Source organism: Salmo trutta, chromosome 19, assembly GCF_901001165.1.
Source record: "Salmo trutta chromosome 19, fSalTru1.1, whole genome shotgun sequence".
In the NCBI taxonomy this organism is placed as follows: Eukaryota; Metazoa; Chordata; class Actinopteri; order Salmoniformes; family Salmonidae; genus Salmo; species Salmo trutta.
Window position 1 is genome coordinate 46531772 of NC_042975.1, and position 19638 is coordinate 46551409.

The following is a 19638-nucleotide window of genomic DNA, read 5'->3' on the forward strand; positions in this document are numbered from 1 at the left end:
TTGTGATAAGTTGTCTCTCCTCATTTGATAATACAGAAATGAACCACCACACCAATAAATTACTGGGAGCTTGTATATAAAGTGTGCAACTTTTATAGCCTCGAGTTTACTATGCAAAATGTTACGGAATACATTTACTGAACTCTCCCCCTATTGGTTTATCATTCAAAAGCATCTAGGCCTGTATGGCTTAAATCTTTCATGTTTTAGACCGAACAATCTCCCCCATTTGTCCTTTCCTCAAGCAATGTGCTGCTCCTTGCCACAGACTGGGTGAATCTTCATAGCCTGCTGTCACTGCACCAGATGGTTCTCTGGGTTATGGCAAATTATGGGATGTAGTTCCAGCCAATCCTGTCCACATGTCCTTGATAAATGACAGTTGACCATTAAAACAACCATAGGCCTCTGTCAAATATGTTAAGGTCAGTAGATTCAGAGTAAATGTTTTCCATAAGGTGTCAAAAGTATTTCCAGAAGTCAAAGAATAAGTCAAACGTTTGTTTATTCAATAAGAGGAAACTAAATCCAGGTACTATTCATAACCACAGAATGGGACTACATTTCATAATAGGCTGCATTAATTAATTTCAAATGGGTAACTGTTGCCAACAGTAACAGAAAAGACTGGAATGTTAAACAAACTGGACAGAAACGTTTATACTAAAACGGCCTTCCTCTGGGAAGACCACAGGTGGACGACAATCCTTGCAATCAGCCGAGGTCTGTTTCTTTATCCATCTTTCGCTGAAAAAATTCAAGAAAATCAGTGGGCATTGTTAATCCATATCTCCAGCTGAAAACTGATCCCCTAAAAAGTCCCATATCGTTCCATTTGGTTGAGATTCCAAAGGCATAGGTGATACAGTGATGAGTATTTTACAATTAACATTTGACAGTTGAATGTATTCTGGCCTCCAAGGTCAAATACATTTTCTTACAAATACGTCACACCACAAAGAATGATTCATAAGACAGACTCGTCATAGTTGAGAATTACCTTAAGGTTCAGATAATGTTCCTCACTGCTACAGTGGACTGATTTGGCTGTTTTCTCATTGGTGTAGAAGATGTTGCACAGCTTGCAGAAGAATCCAGTCCTTGGCACCAGATAGTCTAACCCTGCAAGTAAAAGGAGAGAGAAAAAAAACATGTTTGTGTTTTCACTGATATGGCACTAAAAGTTATTTATCAGATCCCCGTCACCCCGTTAATAAAAAAAGTCAAGTTTTTCTCTAGCCTCTTACCAACAGGGTTGTCAGGTTGATAAGGACCCAGAGGTTCCTCCTGCTTCTTCTCCTCTGGGATAGCTTCCACACCACTGGCTTCCTCACCCTCAGGGTCCCCACAGACCCTCTCACTGTCAGACACAGGGTTCTGGACATCCTGGCCATACAAACACAATCATGTCTATCACTCATTTGTTCTACTTAGCCTGAGAGACCAACACCAGTAAATATCTTCACTCTTCTCTGTGTGAAGTGCATTAACTGATTACTTCTTGAATAACCGGCAAATGTAAAATGATTGTTCACGGACATGCCAAAATTAAATACATAAATATTCAGCAAGCATTTAACTAACAAGGCAATATTTCACCTTGTTTAAATTAAGGAAACAAAAACATAGCAATAACCATCTTTCACCTCTGGACAGGGGCTTTTGGCTGACTGGCCATTAGTCTTTTCATCTCTATGATGATCTCTTGATCTTCTGTCTTTCTGACTGGCCAACCACAGCTCATATTTGACTGGAGGCTTCCTGTATCAGCAGGGCAGAATATGTCATGGAGTACTATATCATGAAAGGGTACTTAGATACAGCCCTCATACAGTCCAGTTTAACCATAGATCACAACATTCTTTATCAGATTATTTCATTGGCTGTATATTCTTCCAATAAATTCCAATCAATTAAACTGGCAGACAGACTGGATACTAGAATTCTTCAAATTCCATTTTGTCCAACTATCATTAGCATCTCTACTGCATATTCTTAGGGGTCATTGAAAATTACTTACCAGTATATTAGTGAGTCTCCCTTTTTGCACAAACGGACCCTTAACAGGGTGCCGTAAAACTTGTGTGGACGTTGGAAGTACTTCACCATTTTCTGAGCGGCTTCCACGCTCTCCAACTGGATATAACACTGAAAGGAGAAAGAAAAACATCCATGGGAGAGTCCTATATCAACAGAAAAACAAACGACATCCACATAAAAAATAAACAAAATGGGCCAGTGATACTTTACCTTTCCATGAGGCCAGTTCAAATTATAGCCAGTGATTTTCCCGAAAGGCTGGGCAAGTCGTAAAAGAGAGACGTCAGAGTACTTCTGGAGTGGAAGCATACAAATGTAGATGGATCTCCCACTAGGACTCTATATTGACAGAAACAAAGTCACATTACACAGTCAATATTTGTAACACAAAGATGTGTATTATGTGTAGTTATGTTTATAATACAGTGCATTTCGAAAGTATTCAGACCCCTTGTCTTTTTCCACATTTTGTTACGTGACATCCTTATTCTGAAATGTATTAAATGATGATTTTTCCTCAATCTACACACAATACCCCATAACGACAAAGCAAAAACAGGTTTTTAGAAATGTTTGCAATTTTACTAAATATAAAAAACACTCAGGTGCATCCTGTTTCCATTCATCATCCTTGAGATGTTTGTAAATTCAATTGATTGGACATGATTTGGAAAGGCACACACACCTGTCTATGTAAGGCCCCACAGTTGACAGCGCATGTCAGAGCAAAAACTAAGCCATGAGGTTGAAGGAATTGTCTGTAGAGCTCAGAAAGGATTGTGTCGACGCACAGATCTGGACAAGTGTACCAAAACATTTCTGAAGCATTGAATGTCCCCAAGAACACAGTGGCCTCCATCATTCTTAAATGGAAAAAGTTTGGAACCACCAAGACTCTTTCTAGAGCTGGCCACCTGGCCAAACTGAGCAATCAGGGGAGAAAGGCCTTGCAAGAACCTGATGGCCACTGACAGAGCTCCAGAGTTCCTCTGTGGAGATGGGAGAACCTTCCAGAAGGACAACCATCTACGCAGCACTCCACCAATGAGGCCTTTATGGTAGAGTGACCAGATGGAAGCCACTCCTCGGTAAAAGGCACTTGACAGCCCACTTGGTTTGCAAAAAGCACCTAAATGATTCTCAGACCATGAGAAACAAGATTCTCTGGTCTGATGAAACCAAGATGGAACTCTTCGGCCTGAATGCCAAGCGTCACCGCTGAAGCAAACCTGGCATAATTCCTACGGTGAAGCATGGTAGTGGCAGCATCATGCTGTGGGGATGTTCTTCAGTGGCAGGCACTGTGAGACTAGTCAGGATCAAGGCAAAGATGAACAGAGCAAAGTACAGAGATCCTTGATGAAATCCTGCTCCAGAGAGCTCAGGACCTCAGACTGGGGTGAAGGTTCAACTTCCAACAGGACAACGACCCTAAGCACACAGCCAAGATAACGCAGGAGTGGCTTCGGGACAGGTCTCTGAATATCTTTGAGTGGCCCAGCCAAAGCATGGACTTGAACCCGATCTAACATCTCTGGAGAGACCTGAAAATAGCTGTGCAGCAACACTCCCCATCCAACATGGCAGAGCTTGAAAGGATCTACAGAGAAGAATGGGAGAAACTCCCCAAAAACTCCCCTAAGACTCGTAGCTGAAATAGCAGCCAAAAGTGCTTCAACAAAGTATTAAGGGGTCTGAAACCTTACATAAAATGTGATATTTCAGTGTTTTATTTTTGCTAATTTATTCAAAATAAAACATCTAAAAAACAAACAGTTTTTGCTTTGTCATTATGGGGTATTGTGTGTAGATTGAGGAGGAAAAACAAACAATTTAAAGCATAGATACTATACCATTTAGCAGACACCAAACCCACCTCCAACTTTTTCTGTGAAAAGCACATGCTAACGTTGACATGTTTCCTCAACAACTGTCCTTTTCCTTTGTAGAATTTCACCATTTCACGTACTTCTTCGGTAGTTTCAAGCTCTAACCATGCCTGAAAATATAGAAAAAGCTCAATGTCATAAAAACTACGACAGCGAACGTTTGCACAAATCAAGGGTTGAGTAAATAAACTCCTTCCTGTATGCCAAAATACATGAATGTCAAATTATTCACCACTGTTGCTACGACAACATTATTTCCATCCCATGAAGAAAACCAGATAAGTACCATACAAAATAAAATACACTGATCCCCAAATAACATAATTATGAACATACCTCCTGTCTGAGGAAGGATATGGAATGGTTGACAACTTTCACGTTTGCCCGCTCTGCCAGTTTCAATAGGGCCACCGCCATGTTTCCATAGCCCTTTCTAATTGGGCTAATATGGACAACTTTTCCATCCTGTAGAAAACAAATTTACAATTGACACATTCCAACTGCAAGTTTATAAATTAATGTCGTTTTTGGAGGAATACCAACCCATGAAGCATCCTTTGACTCTGCAAATAAAAACAAAAGTAATTATTACTATAAATGATCTGGAGATTATCTACACAGGCTAAACAACTGTAATAAATGTTTTTGTCTATTGCTGCCAAGTAAGAATGTTTTTCATCATTCATTGCTTACCCAGTGACGTGTCCCCTCCAGTACTGTCGTCGAGTTCATCCAATGTAACAAAATCATCCATATTCTCAGGGAAATCCATATCATCCATATTGTCCTGTTGGAAATAAGTCCACAACATCAATAAGTTAAAGAATTTGAGTTTCAAGTTCCACAGTGCCGCACCAGAAGCATATCTAATCTCATGAAAAATACTTGTGAAGTTGCAATGGGAAACTGTCAAAAGAGGCTCAAACACTGAACATAAAAGTATGCAAAACTGTATTCAATAGCACGGAAGTGTGATAAAGATCCATGTCACAAAGCTAGGAAGTGAACTCTGTGGCCGCACTATTACAAATTACATTGACAGCTTAAATATCCAAAGTTATTCAAACCTCTTGGTCTGTCCAGGTTTAAAACATGTTAGGGCTGAACAGATAAGCATATCAACTGATACATACATCCACAATGTTTGGCTTAAGCACCTGTTCTGGATTACTACTGTCAGTCTAGGTTTTCTGGAAACAATTGGAGCTTGTACAGAGATGGCTCTATAACCTTTGATAATAAACCATGGAACGTAAGGAGATCCTTCAAAGCTGATCTCCATCTGATTTGTAGGGCACTCATAAAACTGATGGAATGAATAGCCCCTGAGCAAATCATATAGCCTACATACAGTGCCTTCAGAAAGTACTCTACCCCTAGACTTTTTCCACATTGTTGTGTAAGCCTGAATTTAAAATTGATTACATCTAGATTGTGTGTCACTGTCCTGCACAGAATACCCCACGTCAAAGTGAACTTATGGTTTTAGAATTTATTTTACTAATTAAAAACGGAAATGTCGTGTCCAATATGTATTCAACCTTTTTGTTTATGCAAGCCTAAATATGTTCAGGAGTAACAATGTGCTTAACAAGTCACATAAGTTGCATGGACTTACTCGGTGCAATAATAGCGCTGAACATACAATTATCTGTAAGGTCCTCAGTCGAGCAGTGAATTTCAAACAAAGACCAGGGAGGTTTTCCAATGCCTCGCAAATAAGGGCGCCAATTGGTAGAAAAAAATCAAAATAACACATTGAATATCCCTTTGAGCATTGTGAAGTTATTAATTACACTTCGGATGCCGTATCAATACACCTAGTCACTACAAATATACTGCCGTCCTTCCTAACTCAGAGAGGGAAGAAATCGCTCAGGGATTTCACCATGAAGCCAATGGTGACTACAACAGTTTGAGTTTAATGGCTGTGATAGGAGAAACCTGAGGATGGATCAACATTGTAGTTACTTCACAATACTAACCTAAACGACGAGTGAAAAGGAGGAAGCCAGTACAGAGTAAAAATATTCCAAAACATGCATCCTGTTTGCAATAAGGCAAAGAAATTAACTTTATATCCTGAATACAAAGCGACATGTTTGGGTCAACAACACATCACTGAGCCCCACTTCCCATTTTCAAGCAAGATGCTGGATGCTTCATGTTATGGGTATGCTTGTCATCGGTAAGTTCTAGGGAGTTTAAGGATGAAGAGAGACTGATTAGAGCTAAGCACAGGCAAAATCCAAGAGGATAAATCCTGCTTTACAAGACACTAGGAGAAATTCACCTTTCAGCAGGACAATAACCTAAAACACAAGGCCAAATCTACACTGGCGTTGCTTACCAAGACAAAATGGAATGTTCCCGAGTGGCCTAGTTACAGTTGACTTAAATCTGCTTGAAAATCTATGGCAAGTCTTGAAAATGTCTGTCTTGCAATGATCAACAACCGACTTGACAGAGTTTAAAGAATTGTATGCAAATACTGTACAATCCAGATGTGAAAATCTCTTAGACTTACCCAGAAAGACTCACTGCTGTAATCACTGCCAAATGTGATTCTAACATGTATGGACCTCAGGGGTGTGAATACTTACGTAAATTAGATATCTGTATTACATTTTTCAATACATTTGCAAACATTTCTAAAAACATGTTTTCACTTTGTCATAATGCAGTGTGTGTAGATAGGTGAGGAAATTAACGTAATTCATTTTTAATTCAGGCTCTAACAACAAAATGTGGAATAAGTCAAGGGGTGTGAATATTTTCAGAAGGCCCTGTACATAGCGTGCTATGGTACAAAGCAAACTCAATATTCCAACAATCCATGACTCAACCAAACTACATTCTCAGGAATGCTCTCAGAACTTCAACCAAATTGAAGAGTTGAAGCACACATGCTTTAACAACCAATTGCTAGGGACACACATCTTGGTTACTTAACATTAATTTATTTTCAATTCTGGGAACAATAATTAGGGATGCACAATTTATCGGTAAGCATATCGGAATCGGCCGATATTAGCAAAAAACAAATGTCGGCCCAATGTCTAGTTAAACGCCAATGTGCAAAACCGATGTCAAAGCTGACGTGCATACCTATATAACATAGGTAGATGAGGTAATGACGCCACAAAAAATATAGCGCTACACGTGCAACACAGCATTCCTAACCTAGTCCACAATGTATGCTGTGTGGATCGAGCAGTCAACAAGTCATTTGAAAGAGTAAGAACATTTCAGCGAGACAACTCAAAGGCGAAATCTATTAATACCAAGATAATGGAATTCATTGCCCTTTACAATCAACTGTTCGCTGTCGTGGATGATGTTGGCTTTCGCCGACTGGTCGAGCACCAGTACGCACTACCAAGTAGGTGCTATTTTTCAGATGTTGCCCTACCGGAGTTACACGGTATTCTCGAAACTCAGTCATGAGCTACTTGCTATGGGCGTCACTGCAATTAGCTTCACGACTGACATGTGGACCAGCGATGTCAGCCCCATTAGCATTAGGAGTCTGACAGCACAGTGGGTCAATGAGGATTTCCTACTGAGGAAAGCCGTATTGCATGCTCAAGAATGTGCTGGTTCTCATACCACCACTGCTGCCATTTCAATGACATTTGAGAACATGTTTGAAACATGAACACTCCTAGCTCCATTCGAACAACTGACTGGAGAAATAAGCTCAACTGCATCTACAGCAGACGTGAAACTCTGTCAAGGCATTGAAAAACCTGCTCAACAAAAATGCCAACACAGACTGTGGGCTTAACTTGGAAAAGTACTCTACTAGAGGCTGTGAACAAGCGATTCGGTGGCATTCTCTCTGAGCCTCTACTGTGTCGCCACCATGGTCGATACTAGGTACAAGGACCGCTACTTCGATGCAGATAAGAAACAGGGTTTACGTGAAATGTTACATACACAGCTGGACAAGATGGAAACAGACAGTGACAGTGCGCATCGAGGAAGAGAGGCCACGGACAGACAGCTGAAACTTCACTGCTTGACATGTATGATGAAATCCTGGTTGAGACTGAACAAATGAACAACGAAACAGCACAGCAAGTGAAATAAATAGATTTTGATTATGTTTTACTGGTAATGGGGACATACGTAAATGCCAACAAAACCTTTTGGTCAGTGTCTGTTTAAACTATTTAATTGTACTAGAATGCTTAAAAGGCCGCTATTTTTTTTATATCGGTCTAGTTTTTTGGGGGCAAGGAAAATATCCGACATTGGTATCGGCCAAAAATGTCATATCGGTGCATCCCTAACAAGAAGCCTTTCTTTGTTGGTTCCAGTCACAGATATGAATGACAATCATTTCTTACATCTTCATGAAAGCTCTCCTGATCCATCATGTTCTCCATTGAGACATCGTCAGAGGCAGCCTTTACGTCAGAATCCTCCAAGGTATCGTCTGCCAACAGTTCTGAGATTTCGTGTTCCCCCTCATCTTTAGAATCAGCCACCAGAGAGGCACTTTTGGAAGGAGCAGGGTCTTTAGTATCAACACCAGCTCCAACGTCGTCATCTAACAAGCTTTGTTTAGCTTCCACCTGGATAATCTCTTCATCCAGATCTTTGTTTTCCAAATCAATGTCCTCCTCCTTGACCACCTCCTCAATGTCCTGCTTGACCTCCTCTGGGGTGCTTTGTTGACCTTCTTGTTCCGTCACTTTCTCAGCAGGTTGTTTGTCTGTACTGGGTTTCTCTTTGTTCGTGGAGTTTGAGGTCTTGCTAGTCTCCTCTCTCTTGTGTCGGCTGCTGCGGCCTTTACTGGAATCTGCTCTTCTGGATGTGGTGGAGTCAGGACTTTCTCTACAAGGCAAAAACCATTGAGGTAAACTTCCCTGAGACATACTTCCTGATGAGTCCCACAGGAAAATTGGTCTGGCCGCAATAGCCCCAGTTGAAGGACTCTTACTTACCTCAGGCGTTTCAGTGACAAGTATACTTTGACACTCTTTCCATTGATCTTGAGGGGGTTGGAGTGGTAGTACTTCACCATAATGTCAGCATCCTTCCAATCTACCATCTCAATCAGGGCCTGCAGATGAATAAGGGAGAATTCATTAGACAAAGCTAGATATGGTGCTGCATAATGGAGGTTTTGGTGATGAATATACCTAGCCATACCAAAAAAATACATGCTGCATTGTTAAATTGTTTTAATAACTGTTGTCTATTTGAAATCACCAGAGATTTGCAGAATTTGATTGATCGCACTTCAATTCCATATTGCTCGAACCTTACCTGGTCACTTGAAAATGTTGAATGCCGCACATCCCCAAACATCTTGGCGAGATCAAGAATCTCAGATTCTCTTTCCTTCCCAGGAGGTAGGTGGGAAAAACAAACCACTGTATTGGTAACTTGTTTGGTCTGCCGTTTTTCTGGTGGTTCATCCAACCTTGGCGGCTAAAGGAAAAAACAAGCTTATACTGGGATCTCTGTGATTAAGAACACAGAATCTCACATTTTTAAGAGGCAGATGCACTTACATGAATACTGCACACCATAGGTGACAGGTACAGATTCAACTTAATTTCCTTCACGAAAGCTTGGTTTTCACTGAAGTGATTCACCATATTGACAGCCTCTTTGTGAGAATCAAACTCCAGGAAGCCCTGTAACAAAAATACAACACCGAATCATCCAATTGACATTCAACTACAGATGTAACTTTTTTTTAAGAGAGAGAATGTTAAAGCTGCAACATCTAACTTTTTGGGCGAGCCGACCAAATTCACATAGAAATTAGATATAGATCTGTCATTCTCATTGAAAGCAAGTCTAAGAAGCGATAGATCTGTTCTGTGTGTGCCATTTCTATGCTTCCCGCACTTCCCGTCTTTTACTTTTGTACTCCAGCTTCAAACAACTAAAAATACTATTTTTGGTTATTGAAAATATATGTTTCACAGAGGTTTAGATGGCACAATGATTCTCTTCACTATACTTAATTGTTTTGTCACATACACTGAAATTAGGTGAACTATTACAATTTTAGCAACCAGGAAATGGCAGAGTGATTGCGGCATAGTGCATGTTTAAGGGTTTAGAGTGTTTATTACTCCGTTTGTCTTATCAATTTGTGAACTTACCTTGCAGGGGAACACCAGATGTTTTACAACTGTGCCGAATGGCTTAGCCAAAGCCATCAAGTCTTCAACACCAACAGAGCCAAGGGGAAATTTTGTGACCACCACCTTTGTGCCAGCCTGAAGCAAAATATAAATCACACATTCAAGCATGTAGCTTTAAGCAAATAAACAACATCATAAGAAGTGAATTAAAAATGCTCCATTTATAAGAAAACAATGCCACAAAAGCGGCATCATTACCTTGGGCTTCAAATGGTGTCTTTCTGGTGCAGACCAGACTTCACCTAAAGATGAAAACATGAAAGGAGATATTATTTATTTTCAAGTGGTTTGCAATTGGGCCTTATTTGGTCTGGATCAAACTTGACTTTGGAACGGGACTGGGGTTATCACCTCCTACGCGGTCTGAGCTATGTTGTCTCTTGTAAGGCATAGCAGGACGTGGCGTTCTCCTGGGCGGTGAAATAGCATCTCTACTTGGGATGGAGTCGGACCTGGAAGATAACGTAAACAGTGCTAAGTAGGAAGAGGAACAGCTAATGGTTTTACATCATGACATGCCTGTTTTCAACATAAAGCTTAATTTCATGCCTCACATTTCCTTCCGGGTATCATGTGTTTTCCAATCTGGATATCTGTAGAAAACAGAAAAGAAAAAACGAAATGGAATTAAACCTTGTTATAGAAAATATCCCAATTGATTTTGTGAACTGTATCAGTCCAGTTTCTAAATGTTTTACTTTGCATGAAAACACTTACAGACGCGAGAGTTCTAGACAGCCATCCGCATGTCGTAATCCATTGAGATGTTCCTTCCATGTCTGTGAAAAAAACGAACCCATATTAGGCTAAATTAATGCCCTTATAGAAGGTTGAGTGTTCTGATTAAAATGATATAGAAACAGTCCAACAGCAAGAGTATTGAAATATAACAAAGCTTACCTTATTAGAATTCAACATGCATAAGCATAGAGAGCATGTGTGTGGGTAAATCTTGGGCACAACTCCATGAAAATCATCCACTTGATAGGAGAAAGGAATCTTCTGCTGGCTGTCGGATGGTTTTTCAATTGGGGGCCTAGTGTGACGGGAACCTCTCCTTGCTTCAGTCCGCTGTGGTCGCCGCCCTGGTCGACTGTGAATCTCCACTCTCCTATAATCAGTGTCACAATGGCTGTTTGACTGACGAGGGACTGCAGGGGGACTGTCTTGTTTGCTAAGGTCTCCATCATCTGTATCCTCCTGACAGCTGTCTCCTTTTGGGGAGGCCTGTCCCTGCTCCTCTTGCTTGGCTCGTTTGGCCTTCAGTTTCATTATCAGATAGGGTAACGTCTCCACACTGATCTCATTCTCTGGAATCTGGGCCAGAGCATCCACGTCTTCTGGAGAGAGCCCCAGAGTGGCATATAAGTTCATGGTGCTCATCGCTCCATCACCAGATCCTTTGTGTGCAGAGCTGTGACCCTCACTGTCCTCCATCCTCAAACCGTCAGGGCACAGAGAAGTTTATTCTGAAATTGGGGGAAAATGGTGTTCAGTCATTTCAACTGAAGATGTAACCTATGAACATGTCTACGGCAACCTATATACTAGGCGGTGTCAGAGGAAGTCCCAAAAAATGGTCAAAGACTCCTGTCACCCAAGTCATAGACTGTTCTCTATGCTACCACACGGCAAGAAGGTACCGGAGCGCCAAGTCTAGGTCCAAAAGGCTCCTCATCAGCTTCTACCCCGAAGCAATACGACTGCGGAACAATTAATAAAATGGCCACCCGGACTATTTACACTGCTGCTACTCGCAGTTTATTATCTATGCATAGTCACTTTACTCCAACCTACATGTACGAACTACCTCGACCAACCTGTAACCCCGCAAATTGACTCGGTACCGGTAGCCCCTGTATATAGCCTCGTTATTGTTATGTAATTGTATTGTGTTATACATTTTTTACTTTACTTTATTTAATAAATATTTTCTTAACCATCTCCTGAACGGCATTGTTGTTAAGGGCTTGTAAGTAAGCATTTCACGGTGGTATTAAATAATAATACGAAATAATAATACGTTTCCCAGCCCAGAACAACGTAGATGCAAGCTAACGTTAGCTACAGTAGCTAGTTACAGCGAATGGGCCTTCGCCGAAGGCCTCGGCACAATAACAGCCAGTTACTATTAACTAGCTAACTATGCATCTTTAGCTCTGAAAAACGAAGCCTAAATATCTTCTCACCCCTGATGAATAAATATTAGCTATCAAGTATGTACCATGTAGCTATAAAGTTAGTGCATTATTGTTAGCTAGCCGCACGCACCGCTGAAGAACGCTGCCTCGCTGACCACAGCCAGGAAGCTAGCTAGCAAGAAGAAGCTAACCATAGCTTTCTAGCAAGATAGTTTCGGGGTGAAAGTTTAAACATCCAGTTCAACTACCACATGAAATACAAATGGCGAATGCTGCAAAACATACCTTTTAAGAAGTCCCCTTTCAGGTATTTCGTAAAATTTGGTGGCTAACGTTACAGTCTCAACAAAGATATGTGTAACTATTCCATCTACCAGCGTCTTGTCAGCGACATTTAAAAAAAATACTTCCCTGTTTCGGAAAATAGAAAATGTTCATAATAAAAGTCCCCACGTAATTACATTAATGTATTTATTCATGATATTTGAAAAATAATTGTCTAAACTTGAACTATGATTCATATTTAAGTGAAATTTGCATTAAATGTATTGTTTTCTTCTTTTTCATTTTCAAAGTTAAATAAATGCCCCCAATGCAATACACTGTATATGAAATACATTTTGGTTTATAGAGAAAAAAAGTATATTATGTGTCAATGTAAAAGTGGGGTTGGGAATACTCGTCAGTAGAATCTACATATGGTGTTATTTCATGGAGGACTCGTCTAAATACACAGCAACACTCTACTCCACTCTACTCCATAGCCCTGAATGCAATAAACTGTAGGCCTATAAATTACATATTGGCTTATAGAGAAACATTTGTGATGTAAAAGCAAGGGACTTAAGCCTAATTCCTCCTGTAAATCGCTCTGGATAAGAGTGTCTGCTAAATGACTAAAATGTTGTGTTTTTTTTTTAATCAAACAGACTTCCTAGTTTAGCAAACTGTCAGTCCTGGCTTGCTATTATGAAAATCAAATTGAACAATGCCAATGATGTTTTCAATTGACCTTTGCCTTCAAAATCGGCTCAAACTTAGAACATGTAAGAATGAACTATAGCCATTGAATTCTACCATGCTGATATACCGTGCGGTCTAGAATGCCCTTCAAGCCAAACAGAAACAACTATTCAACACATGCCATACCTGGTATTCTAAACTGGGTGGTTTGAGCCCTGAATGCTGATTGGCTGAAAGCAGTAAAAATAAATGGCATAACATAAATTTTTACTGCTGTAATTACTTTGGTAACCAGTTTATAATAGCAATAAGGCACCTCGGTGGTTTGTGGTATATTGCCTATATACCACAGATAAGGGCTGTACCCAGGCACTCCGTGTTGCATCGTGCATAAGAACAGCCTTTAGCCACGGTATACTGGTCATATACTGTGGCGGATGAATCAGAATTAGTTGGGTAACATAGATAATTAAGATGTTTTATTAGCATAATATGCTTATGTGAGATACTTGTCATTAGGATGGTGTGCCCTTTGGACTCTGGTGTTGACAGTTGTACTTTTCCCTTAGCTAGGGCTCAGTCACTTGGGGCCCAGAGAGGGGAGAAGTCAAAATGGAACAGAGTATTCATATGTGAATGTGTCTTTACCTATTCTTAAACCATGTGAAGAGATGGCGTGATTAATGGGGAACCAATTATTTGTCTCCCCAATGTCTGTGCGCAAGTCACTCCCCTCAGTGAGCTTGTCCAGGAGTGGAGTCAAGAGGGGGTTTACTTGAGATGGGAGTATCTAGAGTTGTTAATTGATTTATGCCATTGGATGAGCTAATGGTTCTGTTCTATACCGTACCAGGGAGAAACGGTTCCAGTTTGGGGTAGGAGGACCAGATACTGGTCTATACAATGAACACTGTTGATACAGCAGTTGCTGTCTGCTATGTTTTATAGATATCTTTCAAACAGAACTTAACCTTTGTGAACTGTTCCTAAGATCTGTTGTTCGTCATGTATGTTGAGAGGGGTGGGTCTTGGGTATAAAATATCTTTGTACTTTTGTGTAATCACTTTTCAATGGTTCATTGAAGGTCAAGTGCTTTTGCAAAAGCATCTTAATTATTAAATATGTAGTTTTAAGTATAACTGACTTGTGTGTGAAGTTTGTAAGTCTCCTCATTTGGTAATGCAGAAATTAGCCACCACAATACCACACCCCCTCAGGCCTTATTGGTTCATTATAAACCGGGTAGTTTGAGCCATGAATGCTGATTGGCTGAAAGCTGTGGCATATCAGACCGTATACCATGGGTGTGAAAAAAAAACTATTTACTGGTCTAATTACCTTGGTAACCAGTTTATAATAGCAATAAGGCACCTCGGGGGTTTGTGGCATATGCCCAATATACCACGGCTAAGGGTTGTATGCAGGCACTCCACGTTGTGTCATCCCCAGCCGTGGACTGTTCTCTCCCCTACCGTCCGGCAGGCAGTACCGGAGCATTGAGTCTCGGACCAACAGGCTTCTAAATAGCTTCTTTCCCCAAGCACTGAGACATTTCAACAGCTAGGTGATGGCTGGCTACCCTCACCCACAGTGTATCTGCACTGATTATCTGCACTGACTAAATGCCACTCACAGGTCTCTAGACAGACACTCACATACACCTACACTGACAGTCCTGCACACACGCATACATGTACACAAACATGCACATACTATCAGGTTTGAAGGTAAGATCCAGATGCAGACAATGTCGAATTAACAATGGTTCAATAATCCAACAGGGGCAGGCAATAGACAGGTCAAGGCAGACAGGGGTCAGTAAACCAGAGGTGGGGCAAACATACCGGACGGCAGGCAGGCTCAGGGTAGGCAGAGGTCCATAATCCAGAGGTGGGGCAAAGGTACAGGTCGGCAGGCAGGGTCAGGGTCACAGGGTCAGGGCAGGCAGAGTGGTCAGGCAGACGGGCTCAGAGTCAGGACAGGCAAGGGTCAAAACCAGGAGGGCGAGAAAAAGAGAGCCTGGGAAAAGCAGGAGCTGAGAAACAAAAACGCTGGTTGACTTGACAAGCAAGACGAACTGGCAACAGACAAACAGGACACAGGTATAAATACACAGGGGATAATGGGAAAGATGGGCAACACCTGGAGGGGAGTGGAGACAATCACAAAAACAGGTGAAACAGATCAGGGTGTGAGAGTATCCCCCCCTCTAGGGTCACCACCTGGCATCCTACCTGAGCGCGTACCTAGTTAACCGGGGTGCCAGCGGAAGTCGGCGATGAGGGCTGAGTCTAGGATGTCTCTAGCGGGGACCCAGCACCTCTCCTCCGGGTCATAACCCTTCCAGTCAGCCAGGTACTGGAATCCCCTGCCCCGTGGTCGAACACTCAGGAGGCGTCTCACCGTGTATGCCGGATGGCCATCTATAACACAGGGAGGAGGGGTGGGCCTGGAAACAGAAGACAAAGGGCTGTGAGACACGGGCTTAATCCTAGACACATGGAAAGTAGGGTGAACACGGAGGTTATGGGGTAACAAAAGATGAACAGCTGTGGGGCTAAGGACTCTAGAGATGGGGAATGGGCCGAAAAAACGGGGGGAATGTTTACGGGACTCCACCCGGAGTGGCAGGTCCCGGGTGATGAGCCATACCCTCTGCCCGAGCCGATAGCATGGAGCAGGGGTCCGGTGGCGATCCGCTTGTCGCCTATGCCTGGAAGTGGTCTTCAACAGAGCGACCCGAGCTCTCTTCCAGGTACGGCAACAGAGGCGGATGAACATCTGGGCAGAGGGATTGCTGACTTCCTCCTCTTGCTCGGGGAAGAGCGGAGGCTGATTTCCCAAGGAACACTCGAAGGGCGAGAAACCCATAGCAGAGCAAGGAAGGTATTTTGCAAGCGTACTCAACCCATACCAGTTGCTGACTCCAGGTGGTAGGGTTGGCGGAGACTAGACAGCGAAGAGTCGTCTCTAAGTCCTGGTTGGCTCGCTCCGACTGGCCATTGGACTGGGGGTGGAATCTAGACAGGGTGGCCAACAACCCAATGAGGGTGCAGAATGCCTTCCAGAACCGGGACGAGAACTACAGATCCCGGTCGGAGACCATGTCCACCGGGAGTCCGTGGAGCCGGAAGATCTGCACCATAAGCTGGGCCGTCTCCTTGGCCGAGGATAGTTTGGGGAGAGGAATTAAATGGGCGGCTTTGGAAAACTGGTCGACCACAGTCAGCATGGCATTGTTGCCCTCAGACGGGGGGAGACCCGTGACGAAATACAGGGAGGTATGGGACCAGGGACGGTGAGGGACAGGCAGTGGTTGGAGAAGACCAGCCGGAGCTTGCCGAGGAGTCTTGTTCTGTGCGCAGACCGTGCAGGCAGTGACAAACGCGGCAACATCCGGAACCATTGTCGGCCACCAAAAGCATTGTTGCACGAAGGCCAGGGTGTGACGAGAGCCTGGGTGACAGGCAAGCCTAGAGGAATGGGCCCACTCCAGGAACACAGAGCGGACAGCGTCAGGCACAAACATCCAGTTATCTGCCCCCCCAGAGCTTGGCTGGGACCGCTGCGCCTCCCGGACATGTTTCCCTATACCCCAGTGAATGAATGAACACAATGAACGGATGTTCCGCCCCTTCTAGCCAGTGCATCCATTCCTCCAACACCTCCATTCCTTCACCGCGAGAAGCTCCCGATTCCACACATCGTAGTTCCTCTCTGTGGCGTTGAGGCGGTGGGAAGGCGCAGGGATGCAGCTTAAGGTCCAGGGCAGAACGTTGGGACAGAACAGCCCCCATTCCGACATCCGAAGCATCGGCCTCCACCACGAACTGACGGGAAGGGTCAGGGTGAACCAGGATAGGAGCAGTGGTGAAGTGGTGTTTAAGGTCCCGGAACGCCCGGTCAGCAGCAGAGGACCACGTGAACGGAACCTTGGTAGAAGTGAGTGCAGACAGGGGGGAGGTCAGGGTGCTGTAACCCCGGATAATGCAGCAATAAAAGTTGGCGAACCCCAGGAAGCGTTGCAGCTGCACCCTGGACGTGGGCTGAGGGCCAATCCTCCACCGCTCTCACCTTCTCGGGATCCAACTGGACACTCCCAGCAGAGATGGTGTAGCCAAGAAGGGAATGGTGGAACGATGGAACTCACACTTTTCCGCTTTAACAAACAACTGGTTCTCCAGAAGGCGCTGGAGAACCTGTCGGACATGGCGCAAGTGTTCTTGGGAGTAGCGGAAGAAGATGAGGATGTCATCAACGTAGACGAAGACAAACCGGTTAAGCATCACGTGGAGAGCATCATTCACCAGAGCCTGGAACATGGCAGGGGCGTTGGTTAGGCCAAAGGGCATGACCAGATATTTGTAGTGGCCACTGGCCATGTTGAAAGCGGTCTTCCACTCGTCTCCCTCTCGTATCCGCACCAGGTGGTAGGCGTTTCGTAGATCCAGCTTGGAGAAAACAGTGGCCCCCTGGAGCGGCTCGAAGGCTGAGGAAATGACTGGTAGCGGATAACGGTTCTTCACAGTAATGTCATTGAGTCCCCGGTAGTCAATGCACAGGCGCAGGGTCTTGTCCTTTTTCTCCACAAGGAAGAAAGCTGCGCCAGCGGGAGAGGAAGAAAGACAGATAAATTCTGTAGCTAGGGAGTCCCCAATGTAGGTCTCCATAGCCTTGGTCTCTGGTTCCGACAGAGAGTACAGACGTCCCCGGGGTGGCGTGATGCTAGGGAAAAGGTCAATCCCGCAGTCATAGGGGCGGTGCGGTGGAAGGTAAGTGGCCCAGGACTTGCTGAACACCTCCTAGAGGGTCCTGGTACTCCGCAGGAATGGCGGAGAGGTCCGGAGCAACTTCCGAGCCCCCAGGAAGATATCCCGGGGCAGGTTGCCCCGACTTCAGACAATGGCCGTGGCAAAATGGACTCCAGCCCATGATAGCACCCGTAGACCAGTTGATGAGGGGACTGTTTCGCTGGAGCCAGGAGAATCCCAAAACCATGGGAATCTGGGGGGACTTGATGAGCAGGAATTGAATGGTCTAGCTGTGATTCCCTGACACACGTAGGTTGATGGGAGTGGTGTTGTGGGTGACCCGACCTATAGAGCACCCGTCCAGCGCTCTAACATCTATGGGAATGGAGAGGGCCTGAGTGGGGATGTTCAGCTCGGAAGCCAGTGTGGCGTCCAAAAAGCACTCATAGGACCCAGAGTCAATGAGGACCCGGAGACATTTGGACTGGTTTCCCCACAGCAGAATGACATGAAAAGGGGTGCAAGTAAGGGAAGCAGAAAATTTCTCTGTATGGCCCACCAGAGTACTCGCTCCTACCGGTGGGCCTGGTCTTTTACAGGGCAAGAGGACACAAAATAACCAAAAGTCCTGCAATACAGACAGCTCCTTGTCTTGATCCTGTATTGCCATTCTGCTGGCGACAGCCCAGCTCTGCCTAGTTGCATAGGCTCGGGAAACAGTGCCTTGGCTGTCTTTGGTGACTCTCGAGGAAGGTCGGGAAACGTCGGGTGCTCTCGGCAACGGGACCGTCGGGGACCTCCGGGATGACTCGGAGGCAAGGTTGAATCCCTGGACGTGTGAGCGAAATGGAATTTCCTCTCCATCCGTTGTTTCCGCAATCGGCCAACGATGCAGATGGTCAAGAGATGAGGGAGTCAAGATCCGTGGGTAACTTCCGAGCAGCAAGCTCGTCCTTAACCTCTTCAAAGACACCGTGCAGGAACATGTCGAACGATGCTTCCTGGTTCTATGCACTCTCCGTGTAAACTGTACATACAGTTGAAGTCGGAAGTTTACATACAAAAACAGCCAAATACATTTAAACAATTCCTGACATTTAATCAGAGTAAAAATTCCCTGTTTTAGGTCAGTTAGGATCAAGACTTTATTTTAAGAATGTGAAATGTCAGAATAATAGTAGAGAGAAGGATTTATTTCCGTTTTTATTTCTTTCATCACATTCCCAGTGGGTCAGAAGTTTACATACACTCAATTAGTATCACTTCCTATGACTTGGCTTTTCCACCGCACTTTAGCTGAGACAGGTAGCAGACAGTCCAATAGAGTGTATTGCATTTGGGGCTGTGGAAGAGGAGGAGTAAAAAGCCAGCGACAATCCGTACAACACAGTCCCCCTCCAAAACTAAACATATTTGGTTAGTAGACACCCTAGGTAATAGCCTAAAAATGTTCCTTGACAGTTCAATATTTATTCCATATACAGTGAATTACATTGGCAATTGCTATGTTGTACCCCTGTTGCGTGGGTAAATAGTCACAAACTCTGAATGATCTTGCTGGATCAAAATCCCTGAGCTGACAAGGTAAAAATCTGTCGTTCTGCCCCTGAGCAAGGCAGTTAACACACTGTTCCCTGGGCGCTGAAGACGTGGATGTCGATTAAGGCAGCCCCCGGCACCGCT

At 43.8% G+C, this 19638-nt stretch overlaps 1 protein-coding gene across 3 annotated transcripts; it reads right to left on the reverse strand.

The window, feature by feature from the left end:
- Positions 1 to 488: 488 nt before the first annotated feature.
- On the reverse strand, positions 489 to 12648 carry LOC115154804 (matrin-3-like). 3 transcript variants are annotated; one of them, XM_029701400.1, is made up of 21 exons: positions 12526 to 12648; positions 11000 to 11568; positions 10817 to 10878; positions 10654 to 10692; positions 10451 to 10551; positions 10298 to 10341; positions 10058 to 10174; positions 9455 to 9580; positions 9207 to 9371; positions 8882 to 9000; positions 8282 to 8771; positions 4623 to 4716; positions 4473 to 4492; positions 4266 to 4394; positions 3917 to 4039; positions 2251 to 2379; positions 2021 to 2148; positions 1647 to 1761; positions 1248 to 1386; positions 1001 to 1122; positions 489 to 747 (listed from the first exon to the last, which is right to left on the reverse strand). In XM_029701400.1, the coding sequence occupies exons 2-21, from the start codon at positions 11534 to 11536 to the stop codon at positions 715 to 717; spliced, it is 2832 nt and encodes a 943-aa protein (XP_029557260.1). In that variant the 5' UTR covers positions 11537 to 11568; positions 12526 to 12648; the 3' UTR covers positions 489 to 714. The 3 variants fall into 3 exon arrangements, with proteins under 3 accessions (XP_029557260.1, XP_029557261.1, XP_029557262.1); XM_029701401.1 differs by lacking the exon at positions 12526 to 12648 and adding an exon at positions 12371 to 12435; XM_029701402.1 differs by lacking the exon at positions 12526 to 12648 and adding an exon at positions 12324 to 12345.
- Positions 12649 to 19638: the final 6990 nt, after the last annotated feature.